The sequence below is a fragment of the Anopheles maculipalpis genome, chromosome 2RL (genome assembly GCF_943734695.1).
Source record: "Anopheles maculipalpis chromosome 2RL, idAnoMacuDA_375_x, whole genome shotgun sequence".
In the NCBI taxonomy this organism is placed as follows: Eukaryota; Metazoa; Arthropoda; class Insecta; order Diptera; family Culicidae; genus Anopheles; species Anopheles maculipalpis.
The window spans coordinates 15441085-15459965 of NC_064871.1; the positions used below are offsets into that span (position 1 = coordinate 15441085).

An 18881-nucleotide genomic window follows, 5' to 3' on the forward strand; every position below is an offset into this window, starting at 1 on the left:
GCTAGCAAATACTTGGAGTAACTGGCTTACAAGCTTTGTGGTGCAAATCCACTAACTGGTGGACAGCTTATGAAGCAAGCAAATGGTGCAAAGTTTTTTAAAGTTGCCATCCAACAATCTTTGGTCTGAAAATTAACGAACTAACGAATGAACAATCGTATCGTATCGTATCGTAAGAGAGATGAATAGATGAGGACTGTGAAAAATTACGCTAATTTAATAACTCGTTTGCAGTACGTTTTGCAGTACGAACTTGTTTTTATAAATGTAAGCATAGTATTTATTTTTCAGTCAAAGTCAAATCCTTTTCCAACATGCCAGAGGAATGTAAATGAGTTATTTCCGGAGGATAAAATTAAAAAATTATGTGAATAATCGGGAAACATAAAAAACCCGCAACATATTTTTTTCATAATGTATTTCAAGATTATGTATAAGCCCTGCTTATCATTGACAAACGTTTGGCAGATGCTTTCTAAATCTAGAGTACCATAGTGCTGGTTGTCAAAATGGCTGTCCATTTGACGGCGCAGCGAAGCGTCTTGTTCATTAATATTCTTAGGAAAAAGATATAAAAAAATTTCAAGCAGCAGCTCAATTATCCATTAGTGAATTTATGTACCTATCTTCTTCGTGGCTTAACGGTCTGCTAAGTCACGCCAGCCATCAAATGACTTAATAGACTTGCCGATACCACGTAGTTAGATAGTCAGTTTTCACTACAGAGAGACGGTCCGGATAGGATTTGAATTCCGGTCCGGTCGTGTAAAGACCGACGCCTCTGTCGCCCATTCTACCGGGACTTTTCCTATATCACCCTTCAATTAAAGGACCTGTGTGGTGTTAAGAGGTGAGGTTTATTGTATTCACCATCAACATCATAATCATGAGCGGGCCTTTTTGTGAGCGACAGCGGCGCCAGCCTCTACACTTCGGGACCGGTGTTCAAATCCTATTCAAATCGTTCCCACGTAGTGAGGACTGACTGATATTCCATGACTAACGTGATCTAGAAGATCGTTAAGCCAAGAAGAGGGAGAGAGAGCGACCATCATAAAAGCCAGGATAAGGATACATCTTGTGAGTTGTTTTTACGAACTAACGTTAAAATCTACATTTGCCTCGACATTTTGTTTGTGATCCCAAGAGGCTAAATATTACGCGTTTTTTTGGAGATGCACAACATTATTTATACTGCTGGAAGACTTATCTCCAGCTCTAAGTCTTATGCAACTTTTCTTAAATTATTTATTTACAGCTGTGCCCCAAAAATAAAAGGGACTTTGAGTTTTTTTCTTAAATGGTTTTTTATTACGCCAAATGAGTAATACCCCGATTCCGATGCAATGCACCTCTTCCACCTCTTTTCCCATTCCTCTAAGCAAGTGGAAAACGCGGATACTGGGATGTCTTTTAGTTCCGCCGTCGCTGCGGTTTCTATCTCCTCGATAGTGTCAAAACGGTGTTCCCGAAGCGGCCATTTTAACTTGTTGAACAGCCAGAAGTCGGCTGGTGCCAAGCCTGGCGAATACAGCGGTTGCGGAACAATATGGAAGCCAGTTGTTGTGAAAAACTCCCTCAAATGATGGCCGTATGGGAGGGCGTATTATCGTGGTGCAAAAACCAGCTGTTGTTTTTCCACAAATCCGGCCGCTTTCGCCGGATGAAGGTCCGTAACCGCCGCATTACGCTTAGATAGTACTCTCTTACGCTCTTTGTACTATCGAATCGGTATTTGTAATCAAAGAATACCGTCAGCATCACCTTGATTTTTGACCAGCTTTGGCGCGACTTCTTGGGCCTTAGCTCGTTCGGGGAACCGTACTCGCTGAACTGGACGTTTGAACTGGGTCGTATGCGTAAATCCACGTTTCGTCGCCATTTATTATCGATTTGTCAGCATCGTTTTGCAGACTTCAACGCGATTCCGCTTTTCAAGCCGGTTCAGGCATTTCGGCACCAGGCGAGACTTCACCCGCTTCAACCCCAAAACATATTTTAGGATGGAGGCTTTGGAAATCCCAATACTTTCCGAAAGGACTCGTATCGTCAACCGACGATTGTTGTCCCCGGTCCTGGGACGGTCCTCGCTTTCGACCTTCTCACGGCCATTCTTGAAATCACTCTACCATTTGTACACATTTTTCTTCGACATACATTCTTCCCCGAAGGCTTTTAGTAACATCCGCAAAGTTTCCGCAGCGTTTATTTCATTGCGCAAACTAAATTTGATACATGCGCGCTGTTCCACAAACTTGGACATGGTCAATACGGACAAAAACACTTGACGCAGCTCCGAAAACAAATTGTCACTCCTTGCCGGGTTGATGTTGTTACTTGAAACGTGACAGAATTGTCAAAAACATATTGACAAACGAAAAATAAAAACAAGGGGCTTCTTTTTGCGCGCGGAATTTGACATCCAATGTCACCTCGGACACAGTAGTATCTAACAGTAGTTCTAACACGAAGCCATAGTGCCGAATTACCAGAAATGTAATTAGAGAAGGTCAGAGAACCAAGAACATCACTTACCGAGAACCAAGAAAGAATGTTCAATCAAAAATTTAAGGTAGAATCTTTAACAAAGAGTCATTATGCTGGTTACTGTTGTGCTATCTATTCCATGTATTTTTGTCAACTTCAAGGAAAACAAACTTCAATAACACAGTGAAATTACTATTTACAATAGATTTTTGCTTTTTATATTATTTTTGGAATTAAAAAGATACCTACATTATTACCCAATATTCCAATTCTGCAATAAGCGCATAAGCAAACTGAAACCCTCTACCTTGCCATGGCCAAGCTTAACTAAAAACCACTGCTTAGAGTGAAAATTTATTCCTGGTGATCACAACAATACAACACCATTTACCCTGTTTTACCCTAATTGCCCAAGGCCGGAGAAGATCGTAAAATCACTTCTCTATCACTCCCCGGCGCATCCTTAAGCTAAATGACCCATTTGAATTTGTGCTTATCGTTTTCATTGGGGCCTGGGCATTAGCAAAACCCGGCAGTGGCAGTGTATAAATCATACCACACCATCCTTTAAGAAGCTGATCTGCGTCTCCTTTCTAGACGTAACCTGCAGTCGTAAATCACCTGTAGGTGGGAGGGGGGGGGGGGGTGTGGGACAACAGGACATAAGCCACCCTCAAGACGCTGGGTAATGAGGATGCTGAGCAGGCACCGTCAAAAACCTGGCTATTGTGTCTGGTTTGTTGTCACGAGGTTATAGAACACAGCCGTTTGGGGCTGGTGGAAAATCTTTCTTGTAAATAAATCAGTGCCCACCGACCATCTTCTCATCGTCTGTAGGATTTTTTTTTCGTGCTGTATTGCAGGTTCAAATGAAGAGTGAAGAAACATGTTTTGCACAATGCTAAGTAGGTATACTGACGTTCGGAAAGTGCCTCTATCATTAGTTAATTTAGCAAAGCCAACATCAATATGATAAATGTACCTAATGTCCCTGTGTCTGTTTTTCCTGTTCGCTGAGCTGGAAGTACTATGCTGCCACAGTACTGCTGCACGGGCTCGGGATTGTTGATCCGAGCGTAGGAGCATCGTAACGTGTTATCAAGCCACATATTAATTATGTTTGTGTAGCGTCGTCATGTTGGGTACTTCCACTGTCAGCGATAAATATTTGCGTTATGCCAAATGGAAGATGTGTTTGTGTAATCAATTGAAAACAGAACACAACGACACAGAGGGAGAGAGAGAGAGAGAGAGTGGTGCAGTTTTAGACAGATCCTTTCTATTAGAATTGTGCTTCTGATACACGAACGTTACTTACGTTACTGTCTCTCGTATAAAGAAAAACTGCCTTTCTACAGGCACAATTATGCTTTTTGCAACCATTTACAACGAAAAAGTGTGGTGCAGTCCTTCAAGATAATCCCGCAAACACTTACAATTACGAACGAACCGGCGCATTGTCACTAGCATTAATTAGAGGGAAAATTTATTCACTTTATGCCAGTGTTTTGTCACCTAATCGAGGACTGCAGATGGAAAAGGCTACCCTTTTTCTCTTCATACGAACACCCACCCAGCAACGACCAGAGCGCGTTCCTCCGCAAGAAAAACCATAAACCATACAGTTTAATGAATGTATGCTTAGCCTTCACCGTCTCGCTAGCAGCAATACGGAGAAGTGTGGTCTTGAGGTGAGTGAAGTTTTGTAATTTGCACACCAACGAATAGTTGCGCCACCGTACTCCGGCACATGCCCCGTGCGTGGGTTAGTATTATATGGCAAGATTTCACAACCATCTTTCGCTTTGCCAGGAGGAAGAGCGAAGTACCGTGTGCGGTTGGCAGGAAACAGAACCATCGTTAGGTAGGTCTGCCAAGCATGGTTCGGTACAGTAAACGTGGAAAGAATGTGTGTTGCTCTCCTTTCTTGTACGGTCTAGTGGCTAGGATTTGTCTTCCGATAACGCTGAAAACACGTTGTCACTAGAAGAATAGATCCGACGTTCAAAGGAATGACAATTCTGGTTGTTTCCAGAAGCATGTGTTAGCAAACACCGCTTAAGCACGCCGGATTTGGTTCGGGAAGGCCGCGCGCGTGTGTGTGTGTGTTGGAACATCCAAGCGGTTTCGTTTCACTGACAGAGTGTAAATTCTTGAACAGAGGTGATTTTTTTTTATTATTTTGAGCCCAGACAGCCCTTCCTGGCTTGAACGTCAACTTGCTAAGGTCTGATGTGTCTGACGGTGTTTTTTGTTTGTTTTTTTTTCTGAGAACACATTTCACTGTATCTGTAGAAGGAAAGCTACATTGCAAAAGCACGGTAGGCTCACAATCTTGACGAGTCATCGAGCGTTTTGGGGTTGGGCTTCAGTAGAGAGGTTTATGAAAATGGTTCCATCGTAAAACATGCTCATCGTATGTATCGATCTCAACGAGCATCCTTAGGATGGAAATATTTCAAGATAGCGACTAGAATTCGTCAGGTGAAAGGGTGAAACTGTATCATTGCTGATGTGAGGGTAGTTTAGCCGTCTTAGCTGTATCGTTGGATGAGAAAATTCATCTTGCCAAAAGGGGAAAACATTTTCAACGATGAAATATTCGAAACATTCTAAGCATCGTTTAAAAGCGTTTACCAACAACTAGACCTCACCGGTTCGATCTTAAACACCTGCATACGCCTGAAGATATGCAATTTTCAATGCAGCAAACGCTGGTGATTCGACTAGTTTGAAAATCGGATGGTATAAAGTGTTTAATAAATTCCGTTCTTGTTCGATTACCCAAAGGGAACACTGTTAGACATTTAGGGCATAATTCTGAGCCGATTAGTATTAGTAGTATTAAATTGATGATACTTTAATGTACATTTTCAATGCATCAAATAATCAAATGCTTGCTCAAGGGAGTGACCTGAGCGCAATGTTTAAGGCAATCTTTAAAATAAAAACTGCAAACAACTCTCAACCGGTGTTTTGAAAGGGCAACGCGATGCAATCAGCTAATGTACAATGAATCAATTTAGGAAATTAATTCGCGAGAATCCATTGCAGAGGCGCAGTTTCGCCCAGAAGCAACCGAAAGCTTCGCGGAATTCAAACCCTCTATGGTAAAAGGTAAAGAAGAAACCCAACACTATCCAAATTTAGCCAGTACTTACTCTCGATCTCTCCCTCAGAAGCATGAATCGTTGTTGGGATTTATTATAAATACATCTAAATCAGTACATGCTTGTAGGTGGTTTAAAGGTTAACCAAATACTGGTTTAAAGTTTCCACTGTAGCAGAAATTCATGAAATGCTCTCTATAACAAAATTTCCGCTCTGCAACAGAATGTTTGTAGCGGTTTGTTTTCATAACAAACTTTCAATTTCCTTCCTTTCTCTAGGCTCTGCGTTAAATATGTACATGTTGGTGTGTGTTGGAAGTACCTTCAACCACTTTTGACCACTTTGTGTGCTAGTTTGTGAGTGTAACTATTTTAGCTATCATCATCTGTGCAGAATCACCATTGGTGAACCATTTTTGTCGGGCAAATTAATGTTGCAAAACTTCGATTGAATTTATTCATCAAATGGCTGTACACAGAGAAGTGATAAAGTCATTAATTCTTTTAAAAACTAAAAAACAAAAAGTTAAATCGAATTAACATAAAGGTTTCGTCGAACTTCACTTGCTTTGTTGTGTTCAAAGTGCAACAAAATTGAGCGTTAAAAATAATGCAAGCTGTTAATTGATAGTGACACTATTTATAGTGTTTCCCGGGACACCTCTGAGAAAATGGGACCGTTTGAGCAACAATCCCTTTGATGATAATATAAAAAAAACACCACCACATTCGTGTGACACAAAAAATTCAAATCTGTACACCATATTTTGCAGGCACGTGGTTGTTCGCTGCCTGCTTCCGGACAAGTCGAACCGCCACAGTTGAACGACACTCACTTAGGGCAGAACTGGCTCGAACGAGAACTATTTTCGGTCGTGTTGCTTTGAATGCGCTCTAGTGGTGCAGCAGCAAGGACAATGTTGAAGAATCAGCCAAACAAAAAAACGCCGATACACGGGTCCAGGTCCACGAGTCCTCTTCAAATTGACCCAGCATCGCTGCATGCTGCAAGTTATGGTTTTTTCATTGCACTTTTTCCCTCCTTTGTCACGCTGAAACCACCGATTCGCGAACGTGATTATGTTTTAGCGCATCATCAGCGATCCGGTCGCGTGGTGGGTGGATAAATCCATCCTCGCTTTCCGAACTTCTTCAAAAGTGCAAAATGCAACCGGCAGAGCTGGTCGTTTGCTCGTTGATGATCCCGTTGTTGCATGGTGCTCTGTTTTTGTTTTATTTGCTTCTTTCGCGCGCAGCAACGTTTCACAAACTATTCGTTAGCATCATTTGCACCAGAACACCGCGTCGGTTGGTAGCTTTCTTTTTTTGTTTTGTAAACCAAGCTCTTTGGATCAGCAGCAATTCACGTACAACAGGATCGTCCGGCAACCGACGTTCGTCAGGACTGGCCTGATTTGGAAAAAAAAAACGGTTGCCTAATCCAACCAGCCCTACCAGGGCGAAGAGCTGGCACGTTTTCGCTGACGTTTATGTCCGAGAGCACAGTTTGACTTTACTGTGTGTCTGTGTGTCTGTGTGTGTGTGTGTGTATGTGCCCACTTTCAAACAGTGTCATCCCCACTTTGCATGATCATTCACTGGTTGTTTGAGGCGGGGTAATCTATCCCAGTGCTAGTATCTATCTTTTTTTTGCTTTATAATCATGTTTTGTATGTTGCAGAGCTTTGCAGTTCTTTCGTAACTCTTAGCAACGCGAAACAATGCAGCGAAGCATGGAATTTGCTGTGATTTTCCAAGGTTTTTGAAGGCTATTTTTAATCATCAAATATTCTAGCAACACAACATGATGAGGCTGCTGAAGACTTATTGGCATCGGTGCATTCAACCGTTCAGGCAGGAGAATGTTCTGTATTTTTTTTTACAGAATTTATTTAAAGTAAGCAAAATACTCCTTTAAAAATTAGCAACTGGTGCGCGGCTAAGGCTGATATCACTGCTAAAATCAAAATTGTTTCATTTCAGTCGGGGTTGGAGTCCCATCTGAACCGTTCTCCGGTAAGTGAGAACTGACTTTCCAACTACGGGGTATCAGCAACTCTGATAAGCCATTAGATGATCGGCATGACCTAAGAAGAAGATATCGCACATCGCCTGCGCCAAAGCCTTTAGCGTCTCAAACTACAACAGCTTTAACTAGCCATGGATTGATTCCCAAGCGCTCGACAACCTCTCTGTATTCATTGTATTCCACTAGGATACCAGGCCAGGAAGCTGGACTCCAGGATAGCGCTATACAAAGCCATTGACGGAGCTTTTGACCAACACTCCATTCTGCTAGCCAAACTTCAAGTGCTCGGATTCTCGGGACAGCTGATAAACTGATTGCACCCTTACCTGAGCAATAAAAGCTTGGCACCTCACTCTTCGTGCAGCATTGACGCAACTTCAAGGTGGCTACAGGAGAGTAACATCGGTTCACTATTTTTCGCGGTCTACTGAATGTTACTGGTTGTCACATTTCATACACCGATGATGCAAAAATCTTCCTTCTGGTGAAAATGGCCTGATTTTATGCGTCGAGAAGTGCATTGCCTTCACTTTTGCCAATAAGTTTGCTCCACGCGAAGAGTTCTACGAGCTAGGAGATTACTTGACGTTCCTCTGATCAATTCTTGCTAATGTGTCATGAGTTTATCGCTAAGAACCCAACTCGAAGTCATATTTTTCTATGAGTCCGCGTACTCGTTAGCGTTCTTCGGTTGGCCAGCTGCTTGTGTTCTAATATTAAATACCTTTAAGTTCTTTTAACAGAGCCATGTGGTTCATCTTCTTGATATGACAGTTGATCATTACCTGTGGGTATGCCTGTATTGGCGAATACAAACCTTTAACTTGTTACACGATAAGCCTATTCAATGCATAATCCAATGAAAACATTCCGCACCAGAAACGTTCTCCAATCCAAAACAGTTCACCCTTTTACCCGAAAGGATTTGCTCAAGTGTTGATGGTTCATTTGGTGCTTTATCAAGCACACGCGTCTGTTGATACTTTTCGCGAACAAAAAAGAGAGGAAGCTCGAAAGGATCAACTCCCGTCTGACGAGCCCCTGTCAGTAAATTGCTTCCCATAAAGTGGGTTTTAAGCTTCAACTTTTCCTGGAAATGCAATAATGATCCCCCGGCAAGGGAGCCTCCAAAGGGAGCTACCGGTTTGCAATGTTTGATGGGTAAACGCACGCCCGAAAAAAGGTTAAAATAAAATTCCAACATTAAAAAGAACGCGCTTGTGAAACGAGTATCAGCCAGTGTAATCCTTCCCCGGAATGGTAGGCACCAGGTTTTAGCGCAAAACAAAACCGCTTGGGCGATTTACTCCCGTACACTTCCGGGGCAACATCTTGTGATTGTTTCGAAGCCTTGGTAGAGACGCTTGTTGCAGCAAAGTGGCGAAGGGATGGAAAAGGCCGCTGGGCAACGATGATAGCTATGGTAGAAATCAAAATGATGGATTTAACGTTATTCCTTGGCTCGCGGTGTGGATGAAGCTATTTTTTTTCCTCCCAAATGCTTTTACTACGTTACAACTCACGCCATCCGGGAGGTTGAAGACTTACAGCGGGTTCGTTCAACAAAAAAAAAAAGGATGTTCCCGCATAGAGACATCTGAATGGATTTAGAGAAAGCATCTAGTCCGCGGAAGCATCTTTCAGTCATTCCATTATATTTTGATAGCCGTTTTTTTCGCGTTCGAGGATGCTCTATGCTTCCTATGTCCCGGAAAGGATCCATGGCAGGACGTGAATCCTTGCGTTGCACGTTCCCGTGCTGAATAAAAGCGCTAACTGGTTCGCTAGCGTTTGTTTGGTGGCTTTCACTTGACGGCCAAGCGCTGCTTCATGCTCGGTGGCCGAAAAGGTTAGAAAAATACATTCTAGCTGAGTTGGATTTTGTGTTTGTTTAGCTTTCTTCCTTTTTTTGGTCCATTTCCACGGTTTGGTGTGTGCACACAATGCTAAACAGCCATCTGCCTTCTGCTTTTGGTACTTGTGTCCATCCATCTGTGCATCCATCCGTCATTCGTGAAAGCTGCTGATACGAGAAGATCCTTTCGCGCGGTTAAAAGGATGACGATGGTAATACATGTAATTCGTAATTGACCCAATTTTGGTACAGCTATCGGGGTGTTGGTGTGTGTCTATAGTGTGAGTGATGTTGGTTTTACATCATCAGTTTTTCGCAAGGAAATCCACACTGTCACTACTATCGCCGTCACGGAGCACCAATCTGCCATGTTGGAATGTTATGTTGTTCGTTGCAGCTCATAGCAAACCACCCCATTAAAATCATCCCATTTAAAATTGACGTTGGTTTGTACTCGTACTGTTGTAAAATTGTTATGGAAAAAATCAGTTCAACGAAAAACAGCCCTAGGAGAGGGTTTAGTAACACAAACAATTGAATTATGTACAAAAGACGATACCTCAAACCACACAAAAAACGATTCGGATTGACATTGTGGGTAGAAGCACGGAAAGAATGTAATTGAATTGAACATATGTAGAGCAGGTATAAAATCAAATTAAAAAAATCATAATGATTGACGTGACTGGTTGCGTGAAACTAAAGGTGCACAACTAATGCAATTCAATGATCAACACAATGTAAACATTGTAAGCCCCATCATAACGTACCGATGCGCCTTGTAATAACTTGGGCAGAAGAAATAATAGGCTCCCGCCGTTACAGCTCCATTCTCATCAATGGGGCGGACATGTTTGTTTTTTTTTTATTGTTCCTGTTCGATACGACAAGCTTAATGGTTAATGGCTAGGTGACTTCGTAGTGCGTAATTGGTATTCTAGAAAGCTTTATGTCAACAATTGTACTTTTTTACACGCATTCGTTTATTGACGATGCTTTTGTTTGATGGTTCGTTGTATTGTTTGTTAATAAATCTTCGGCTTATGTCATGGATCATTTTTATACACGTTTCTGCGATGCACACCATTTAACAACAGTAAAATGAATTCTACATAAACACTTTGTTATTAACAACTTGAATTAAACTAGAAATTCATGATTAACATTTCTTTGAATAGAATACAAATTGAACAAAACAATTCCTTCACGTGATGGTAGTTATTTGAGTGGAAAACATTTTCTCTACTGAATCTGGCCGAATAGGTTCACAGTTTAACCATCTCCTAAACACAATTAACACAAGCGCGAAAAACCCGTTAAAAGCCAGCACTACAACAATAACAATATCCGGTGAGCTCCACAATGCCAGCAAGAGCATAAAGAAGGCATACGTTTGTACGTGGATCATCGTAAAGGTGAACCCTAGCGTGCCAACTATATCATTTCCACACCGCAGTAAGAATAACTGTTCGAGTCCGGTTGCAAGTGAGCACGTGTTCATAATCAGCCCGAAACGGGCAACGATCGGTTCCTCGAGATAAAAGTAAAGCACACCGGCAAGAAATTGCCCACAAAAGGAGGCCACCATTAGATCGGATGTGTGCAGATAGATCAGCAACAAACCAATCGTTGAATAGACAACTGCCACGTAAAATAGCTGCCAAAACGTGCCGAACAGATCATCCGCGCTTAGAAACGGTAGAAACGGGCGAAGAAGTGTTGAATTGTCGGTTAAAAACCTGCAAATGAGAAGAGTGCCGATTAAATAGAGTGTTTAGTGTGAGATGGTGTTTCACGGATTACCATTGCAGTGTGACGCTGTTCAGAGAGAGGGTTGCGATAAGAATTTCCACTATAAAGCGATTTAATCGGTCATGTTTTATTTGGTGCGGTAAAGTGGATGGTTTTTCACGAGTCGCACAGGGTCCGAACAACATTATGGGCTGAAAGATGCCCAGCTGTAATAGTGCAATTGCCAGATTAACCATGTACTGTGATGCGATTGGATAGTTTGCACCGAGTTCCGCAAGCAGGGGATGTGTTGCCGAACCGAGACTCAAAACCAACGTTCCAGCGATGAGATAGTACAGTCGTTCGGTGGTAGGTGAATACATTGCAAGTTGATAAACGTACAGTAACAGTTTCGACGACCAAAACAGCTCCGACAGACAGCCAATGTAGCGCAGCTCGTAGGATAAAAAATCTTGCAGATATAACAGTGTGTACAGGAGCGCAATTACTGCATGCCCAAAGTGTACGATCTTTTGCAGCAGATCGATCGAAAAGCAACCTTGGTGACAAACCGCCAGAAGAATCACCGCCAACATCCTTGGAACGTACAGCAGCACATGGTACTGTATCTCGATTGCTTCCTCCGATGGATCTTCCTCTTCAGGGTCATGAAAGTCGGAAGGCACATTCAACAGTACACCATCGTCGTCTTCCTCCAGGGCCATCTGCTCAAGCTCCTGCCCTCTCAGATAGGGATCGTATCCGTACGAGGTCAAAAACAGCACCACCACTGTCAAGTGCAACACCCACTGACTACTCCACGACCGACATTTCCCACTGTCACTTTGTCGACCTTCGGAACCACTTTCGCCGAAGCGCGGATCACTGCCACCGTGGTGCATGATGTGCAAGTTGCAACTGACAGCTGGGTTCCGTGGGTACCACACGAACCCGTTCAATTGTAGCCACCCAACCGTGGGCAGTTTTCAGGCAGGCAAAACAGAACATGCGGAAAACAGTACGGCATTACGGTTGCATGCCGCTGTAGCTCCGCGGTTGCTCCGAGTTACCGCCCAATAGGCTGCAAGTGCAGCTTGTTGGTTCGATATTGGCTTCCGCGATAATGATCCTTGAATGGTAGTGGAGCAGGTTTATGACGTGGTTAACGGGAGAGTGAAAAATTCACCACTACTCACACCTCCTTCCGGCAAAAGGCTTTTTCTTTGGTTCATTAGAACATTTCTACAAGCACGGCAGCAGGCAAGGCGCATGAAAGCTTCATCACATTGGAATACTTCTTTATGGTGCCATTTTCTTACTGAATTTTCACCTTTATGGGATATGGTGGGTTGAAGTGTGTGGCGTGTGCAATGACTTACTAAAGCGCTGAGCTCTAAGTAAAAGATTTGGTAGTAATTACCTACAAGAACCGTTTCAATAATTTGAGTAGTTATTTTAATACTAACGAACCACAACCTGATGCCTTTAGTGTGCATAAAAAAACGTTGTATTTTAACAGTAGCGTCCATGATGTCTTCCCCACTAGCAAATATTCTCTATTGATCCGTCTTAACTTCTGTTCAAAAGAAGGTTTTTGACAGCTGTCATACAAAAATTTTCAAAGTCCTTTTTTTTTAGCAGTTGGTTGGCTTGATCTATCGGCGCAGGCTACTTCCGACTGCCATTTTGTATGGAGAGCAAGCAGTATTTTAGCTTCAAAACGTCAAAATACATATAAAAATACTGACTCTGATCTCATAGAAACTATTGGTGGTTCTATGAGTGGCTTTTTAACATCTATTGCTATAAGAAAATTATCCATTTTACAGCAATTAAAAAACTATAAGAAATCTATCATAAATTAAAATAATTGTTATAAAGCTTCGTCTACAAAAACATTTTACTAGAGCTCATTAAAAAAAAAAAAACGATTTACCAACAAGTATAACAAAATTATATTATTATCAATCGACTTTTCAAGCTGTTTTCTCAATTATTGCTAACATTAGATTTAATTTCTGAACTTCTGGAGTCTGGAAGCGACACCATTAAAATTTTCTTCTCTGCTCTCAGTAAACGTGAATAGGTGGAACTCAATTTAGCAAAATTGTTTTCACTCTTACCTCACACCCGTTACGTGACGATTCTTTTGACTCTCGGACGATTTTCCTTTCATTGATCGTAACTTTTCCTTTTACTAGAAACTTGTGGTTGAGAAATATTCTCCATTTCTTTCACATTTCTTCGCATGTCTATGTGCGTGTGTTGTTATTGAATGACGGGCAGTATCGCCACAAATCCATCACGTGCCGCAGTACAAATCATTGCCATTTAATTTTTTTTTACTATCGTAGTCTTTGCTGTGGTTTTCTGAGAAAATGTATGGAAGTGATGGCGTAAGACGTACTGTGTGCATTGTTACGGTAATAGAAATCTGTCACAGGAAATCCCCTGTCATCAGAAAACAAGCGGAAGCAATTGGTACACATTTGAAACTGATCAAAAAGGTAGTGTGTAGAAGAAAGATGTCTTGGCACATTACTGGACTGATCTAGTTGTACCGAATGCTGCTGTACGTTTGTTTGCTTTGTGAATGATAATTCACAATTGTTTACGAACGAGACAGCTAAAGTAACAACAAAAATTGTCAAAAAATCTGGATGAGAATATGTTTGCTAAACTCTATAACATACAAAACTACAAAGACTCAGTTAAAGTTTTGTAAGAGTAAAACGATACTTGTGATTTTGACATGAAAAACTTAACGGTCCCCATGTTTTACCTAGCGCATTTCTGACCATCCAAGGGAGACTTGCGGTCACCGGAGGAAGATGGCAACAACATAAAATACTTTGAAAAGTAGTTTAGCAATGTGTGAAGTTTGGCTAAAGTTTACACTCAACCATCAAATTACTTCTCTCCCACTTGCAGCAAGTCCTCTATAAACATGAAACTTTCCATTCATTTTGTGAAACACTTTCGCCAGGAAGGTGGGACTGATTAAGATCAGAACGCTGTGTAAAACTTTGAGCAAGATTTAAACCACACGGTAGCAATGTGTGAAATATTGGTGCTTTGAAGTTTTATAACGTTTTTTTAAAGTTAGGGATTGATAGAGGAACACATGACTTAAGGGTTACAAATACGAATTGTTGGAAAATATTTAATTATTATCTTGTAATAAATTGTATAAATAAATCAATTTCGGAGTTAGTTATGTTCAATTAACTTTAACATAGAAATTTTATCAGCCCTTCTAAAAAAGTATTTATTCATTACAATACTTTGTGCTGCCTACGTAAGTTGCTTTCCACAATGAAACTATTTGCAGTAAAGCATTGTCGTAAATCAGTCAAATGCACTATCTAATACGCTCTCCTTACACATGGTTTACATGAGATTGATGAAGCTTTTCGATTAAAATTCCTTCAAAAATCATAACCTTCCTTACGCAGCAGCAAACCATAACTTTTACATCTTCGTTACATGGCTGCCGATCCTAAGTCAACATGATTTGTCCAACGTAAGACCACAGACTTGAAAGATTTATGCAGCGAATGGTGTGCAAACATCCGGCCGAGCGCTCAGCACTTCAGACCGGAAAGCAATGTTTATGAATAAAGATATTGATGGGGACCGCAATCTAGGTCGAGATAGTTTCAGATGATGTTTTCATAGGATCTTTATAAGTTTGCTGATTTTTTTTTTTGTGCTGGGAAGCAGATCGAGTGTTTTATGTTTGTTGTTATAATATATTGTATGAATCAAGTTTAAATTGTTTTTTTTGTAGTTTAAGACAACATAGAAGTTTCACATCCAAAAGACAAAAGCATTCACGATAGAAATCTGAAGTTGGTCCTCGCTGTAGGGTTATGCATTTTAATTTTTATAATACATTAAAGCATTATTAAACTCTTTTAGAAACGTATTAAAACTCTTCTTAGTAAAAATAATTTTAAAAATAAGTTAATTTTTCAAACGATAAACTACATCTTACAATGGCGTTATGATGTACTGGGCGCCTCCACCAACGTTCGCACAAATAGCAAAACGAACGAACCAGTAAAAGTAAAGCACATTAGCAATTGTTGCCGGACCATATTTCAGGCTTTACATTTCAATCGTTTTGTGTGCCAGCGCTCGGTTTTGTCATCGAGCGAAAGACGATAAACATTATCCTCAGACACACCAGACCGGTGGTAGCAGAAAAGCTAGGCTATAAATTTCACCTTAGCCAAATCCTTAAAATCCTTTGCTTAATGCAGTCTGGCTTGTCTGGCTGGTTGAGTGGGTGAACCCGTTCAGCACAGTGCAAAAGCATGGTTTCGGCGTTCCCTGTGCCGGTTTCCAGCTGTAGCTATCAATTTAGTTTTTGTCTCACTCCCCCAGAATGGTTCAACTTCAATGAAGCATGTTGTTTATGGATTAAGGGCTTTTAACGAACGATTCCACCAGGATGCATACCATTCGATTGGACGCGATTTGACGTGTGAACATGATGTAGGGTCAATAAGTAAGTAGGGAAAGTTTTAGCCAGGTGGAATTTTAAACAGGTAAACTGTTGAGTTTCTTTTTGCTCTATAAATTTACAATTTCATTACAAGCTCCGACAAGCGCCAAGTGCCCATTTCGCAAGGAATTAGGAAGTTCCTTGCGCATCTTACCGCATCATAGAATCTACTTCATTTTACTTCTTTTGAACGGCAAAAGCAGCTCTCGACACGCTGGACGGTGGAGTGTGATTTCTGCATCTGCATGGATGAAATGTGATGTTATTGATTTTCTCTTCTCACCAGCGTTTGTTGTGGTGCGTACACTGTTGTGCACCAGTTTCTGTGTGCCGGAAGACGCGGGTGGATTATTGAAACGCGGCGAGGGGAGAAATCTTTTCTTCCCGCTGGAAGGGTGGCATCACTCTGGAAGGCAACGCGACACTAACAGGCAATATCGACGATATTTTATCCTTTTATCGTGTCGCTTTCTCTCTCTCGGTTACTGTCGTCGCCAGCCAATCAAACGCCACGTTAGTACGCGGGTACGATCAGGAAGTCGGGTCGATATACCTTCGGGCAGAATTGACACCAGCGCTGGCAGTGATTGATTGAAAATATGCTGCCTGCTGGTGTTATGGTATAAGCCGCCCTGTTGTACAATGGCAATTGCTAATGCAGCCAAAAAGATTTCGCGAATGCTTTATAAATAAACAGAAAATCAAATAAATGTGAATGTGTGTAAGTTTGAAGTGGCAAAATAACGGCATGTCGTTTGTTTGCTTCATTTATTATCACATTTCACGATGGCTTTAATGATGATAACATTTCGTAGATGGTGTTGCAGTATTTCAAAAGGCAGAAAAACTGTTTTTTTTTTTTGTATAACTGGTTATCCCAACTATGTTTATCATACTTGCTTAAAAGGTTTATCATACTTGCCACACACTTCCATGAGATTTCCATTCATATTAGATATGTTTTGTAGATAAACTTACCTTAAAATAGAAAGAAAATAAAATACATCGTGAATAAGATAAGAATGATCTAATAATTCGTACAATAATGCATTAAATTTAAAATTACATGTATCTTTGAGTAGTAAACCAGTAAAGTCCGCTTTAACTACTACTGTTACTTTAACGAATATTTGTACTGAAAACGAGGAAGTAAAATTTCCATTTTAATCAACCCGATGACTCTTTGAAATGTGAGTCACGTTTTAATTGTGCATTGGTTTTTAGCGAAGCACAAAAAATCATCCAAAGCTCTGCCATCGCTTGTTAGATGTAAGGTACTTCCCTCGAACGCTGGCACGCAGTGGCTGGTATGCCTTGCGCTTGCATATTCCAACCTGAAGCTGCGAAACGTGACCGGATTTATGTGTGTTTGTGTGTTTTGGTAAGCATTCGAGAACCGTCCCGGGGAACCGTCTGAATTTCGCTGATAATTCCTATTATTCTTTCACAATTCGCGTCGCTCGGGTACCGTTGCTGCACTCGCAACGAGTTAACCGCAAATATCATCCATGCCCTACCCTGCCGTCAAAAGGGCGTACTCTGATTTTTGGTGTCGCAGACCACATGATGTGCGTTGATACTTCATCACCAAGTGGATCGAAATGTACGACTTTGCACATGGCAGCAAGGAGGTTTGCAATCGATTCGCCGCATGAGGATGAAGTCTAGAGCGTGTCGTTCGTACACGTGGAGCTAGTTTCCCCATACATGCAGGACAGCGTGAGTGGGATTGCATATGACATGGTTTTAATTTCCTGCCGCGGGTGAAACCACTTGCTCATGAATTATGAGTCTGATGTTAATTTGGCCCGGCAATCGTCTCACATCAGTCGGTAAAGAGGAAAGGAGCATTCAAAAATTTCTTTCCCAAAATCGTCTCGCCCGTCGGCCGAAATGCATTTGACACTTCGTCATGGTAAATCCCATGAATAGCCGCAACGGACGACTCGCGAGGTCAGAGCGACGCATCGCACATTTCCAGCTTAAATAAACAAAACGCGATTCGGATGTTGATGACGACAGCTCGAAAGGTGCTAATAGGCAATCAATTAGTGGTTCGGATGGAATTCGAAACTCGCTATACAGTGCGGACATTGCTTTACAGTGCCAGTGTCAACTGTACTTGCAAACCTACAACAACCCGTGCATCGATTGGCAACGGATTTTGCACAACCCTGATATTCGCGTCGCACCGTGATTGATTTGTGAGGTTATAAAGTTTCGCCCGTCCCCGGCTTACTTAAGCATCAGCAATATTGGGAGGGTCTTGCATCCAGGAGCGGTGCTTCGTGAAAATGAGAAAATCGGTGCTAGTAGTGATGGTGGTGCTGCTGGTGCAGTGCTGGTGGTGTTTTCCAGTTCAGGCCACACCCGGCCATCCGTACGGTAGTGCACCGATCTACGTAGGTGGTGGCGTTCGTCCAGTTATTGCACGGCCGGGGTAAGTGTGTTAGTGTTTTGTGCGAAAGGGGGAAATTTTCACTGAACCGTAAATGCTCATTTAACACTATTGTTCTCTGGATGGGAATACTGTTTTTCTTCTTCTTCTTCTTCTATGTTTTTTAGTACTTATCGTGCGCCTGTTATATACCGACCACCAGTTGTGGTGCAGAAAGTAATTCAACCGGTGATTATTGCTCGTCCCGGCGCTCCAATTCTGGCTGGTTAATGCAGGATATTGACACACTTAGTATGAACATTTTAATGCGTCCATCAGAATACTTGAAACGGAAGGATTGGTGTTTGTACATGGCAAAATTATGTTAAGTTATCTGTTTTAATAAAACTTTTTTGTATCACTTTTTAACTGTATTAAAGGATCATCTTGAAAAGGATCTTTTTTAAAGCATAAAACTACTTCAACACTGCTTTTTCATATTTAAAAGATAAAGCTTAGTTACGTCATCGCTTTATTCGCGGCTCGATGGACCAAAAAAAAAAAAGCTTACCCCAACAGTTTAAACAAAAGTGACTTCATTTTCATAAGCCCTCGCACACCGAACATCATTTCCGGCAGGCTTTTGTTCGCTCTATCTCAAAGCGTAAGTTCAGTTTAACAGTTTAACAGGCCTGCCGGCCCGGGCAAAGGGTCACCCATAACGGCAGGAAGACTGACACGCACTGCATCATAATCAACACACTGCTCTACAAAAGGCACTG

The 18881-nt window shown here is 41.6% G+C and overlaps 3 protein-coding genes across 4 annotated transcripts in view; all 3 read right to left on the minus strand.

Annotated features, from left to right (window-relative positions):
- LOC126557475 (dihydropyrimidinase) overlaps positions 1-18881 on the minus strand; it is a 445624-nt gene that overhangs the window by 58719 nt on the left and 368024 nt on the right. The window lies entirely within an intron of this gene.
- The window catches only part of LOC126556652 (uncharacterized), a 60555-nt gene that overhangs the window by 32730 nt on the left and 8944 nt on the right, over positions 1-18881 (minus strand). The gene's annotated exons all lie outside the window — the stretch shown is intronic.
- LOC126557998 (uncharacterized) lies at positions 10686-12114 on the minus strand. The gene is made up of 2 exons (XM_050213928.1): positions 11285-12114; positions 10686-11220 (listed from the first exon to the last, which is right to left on the minus strand). The coding sequence occupies exons 1-2, from the start codon at positions 12112-12114 to the stop codon at positions 10686-10688; spliced, it is 1365 nt and encodes a 454-aa protein (XP_050069885.1).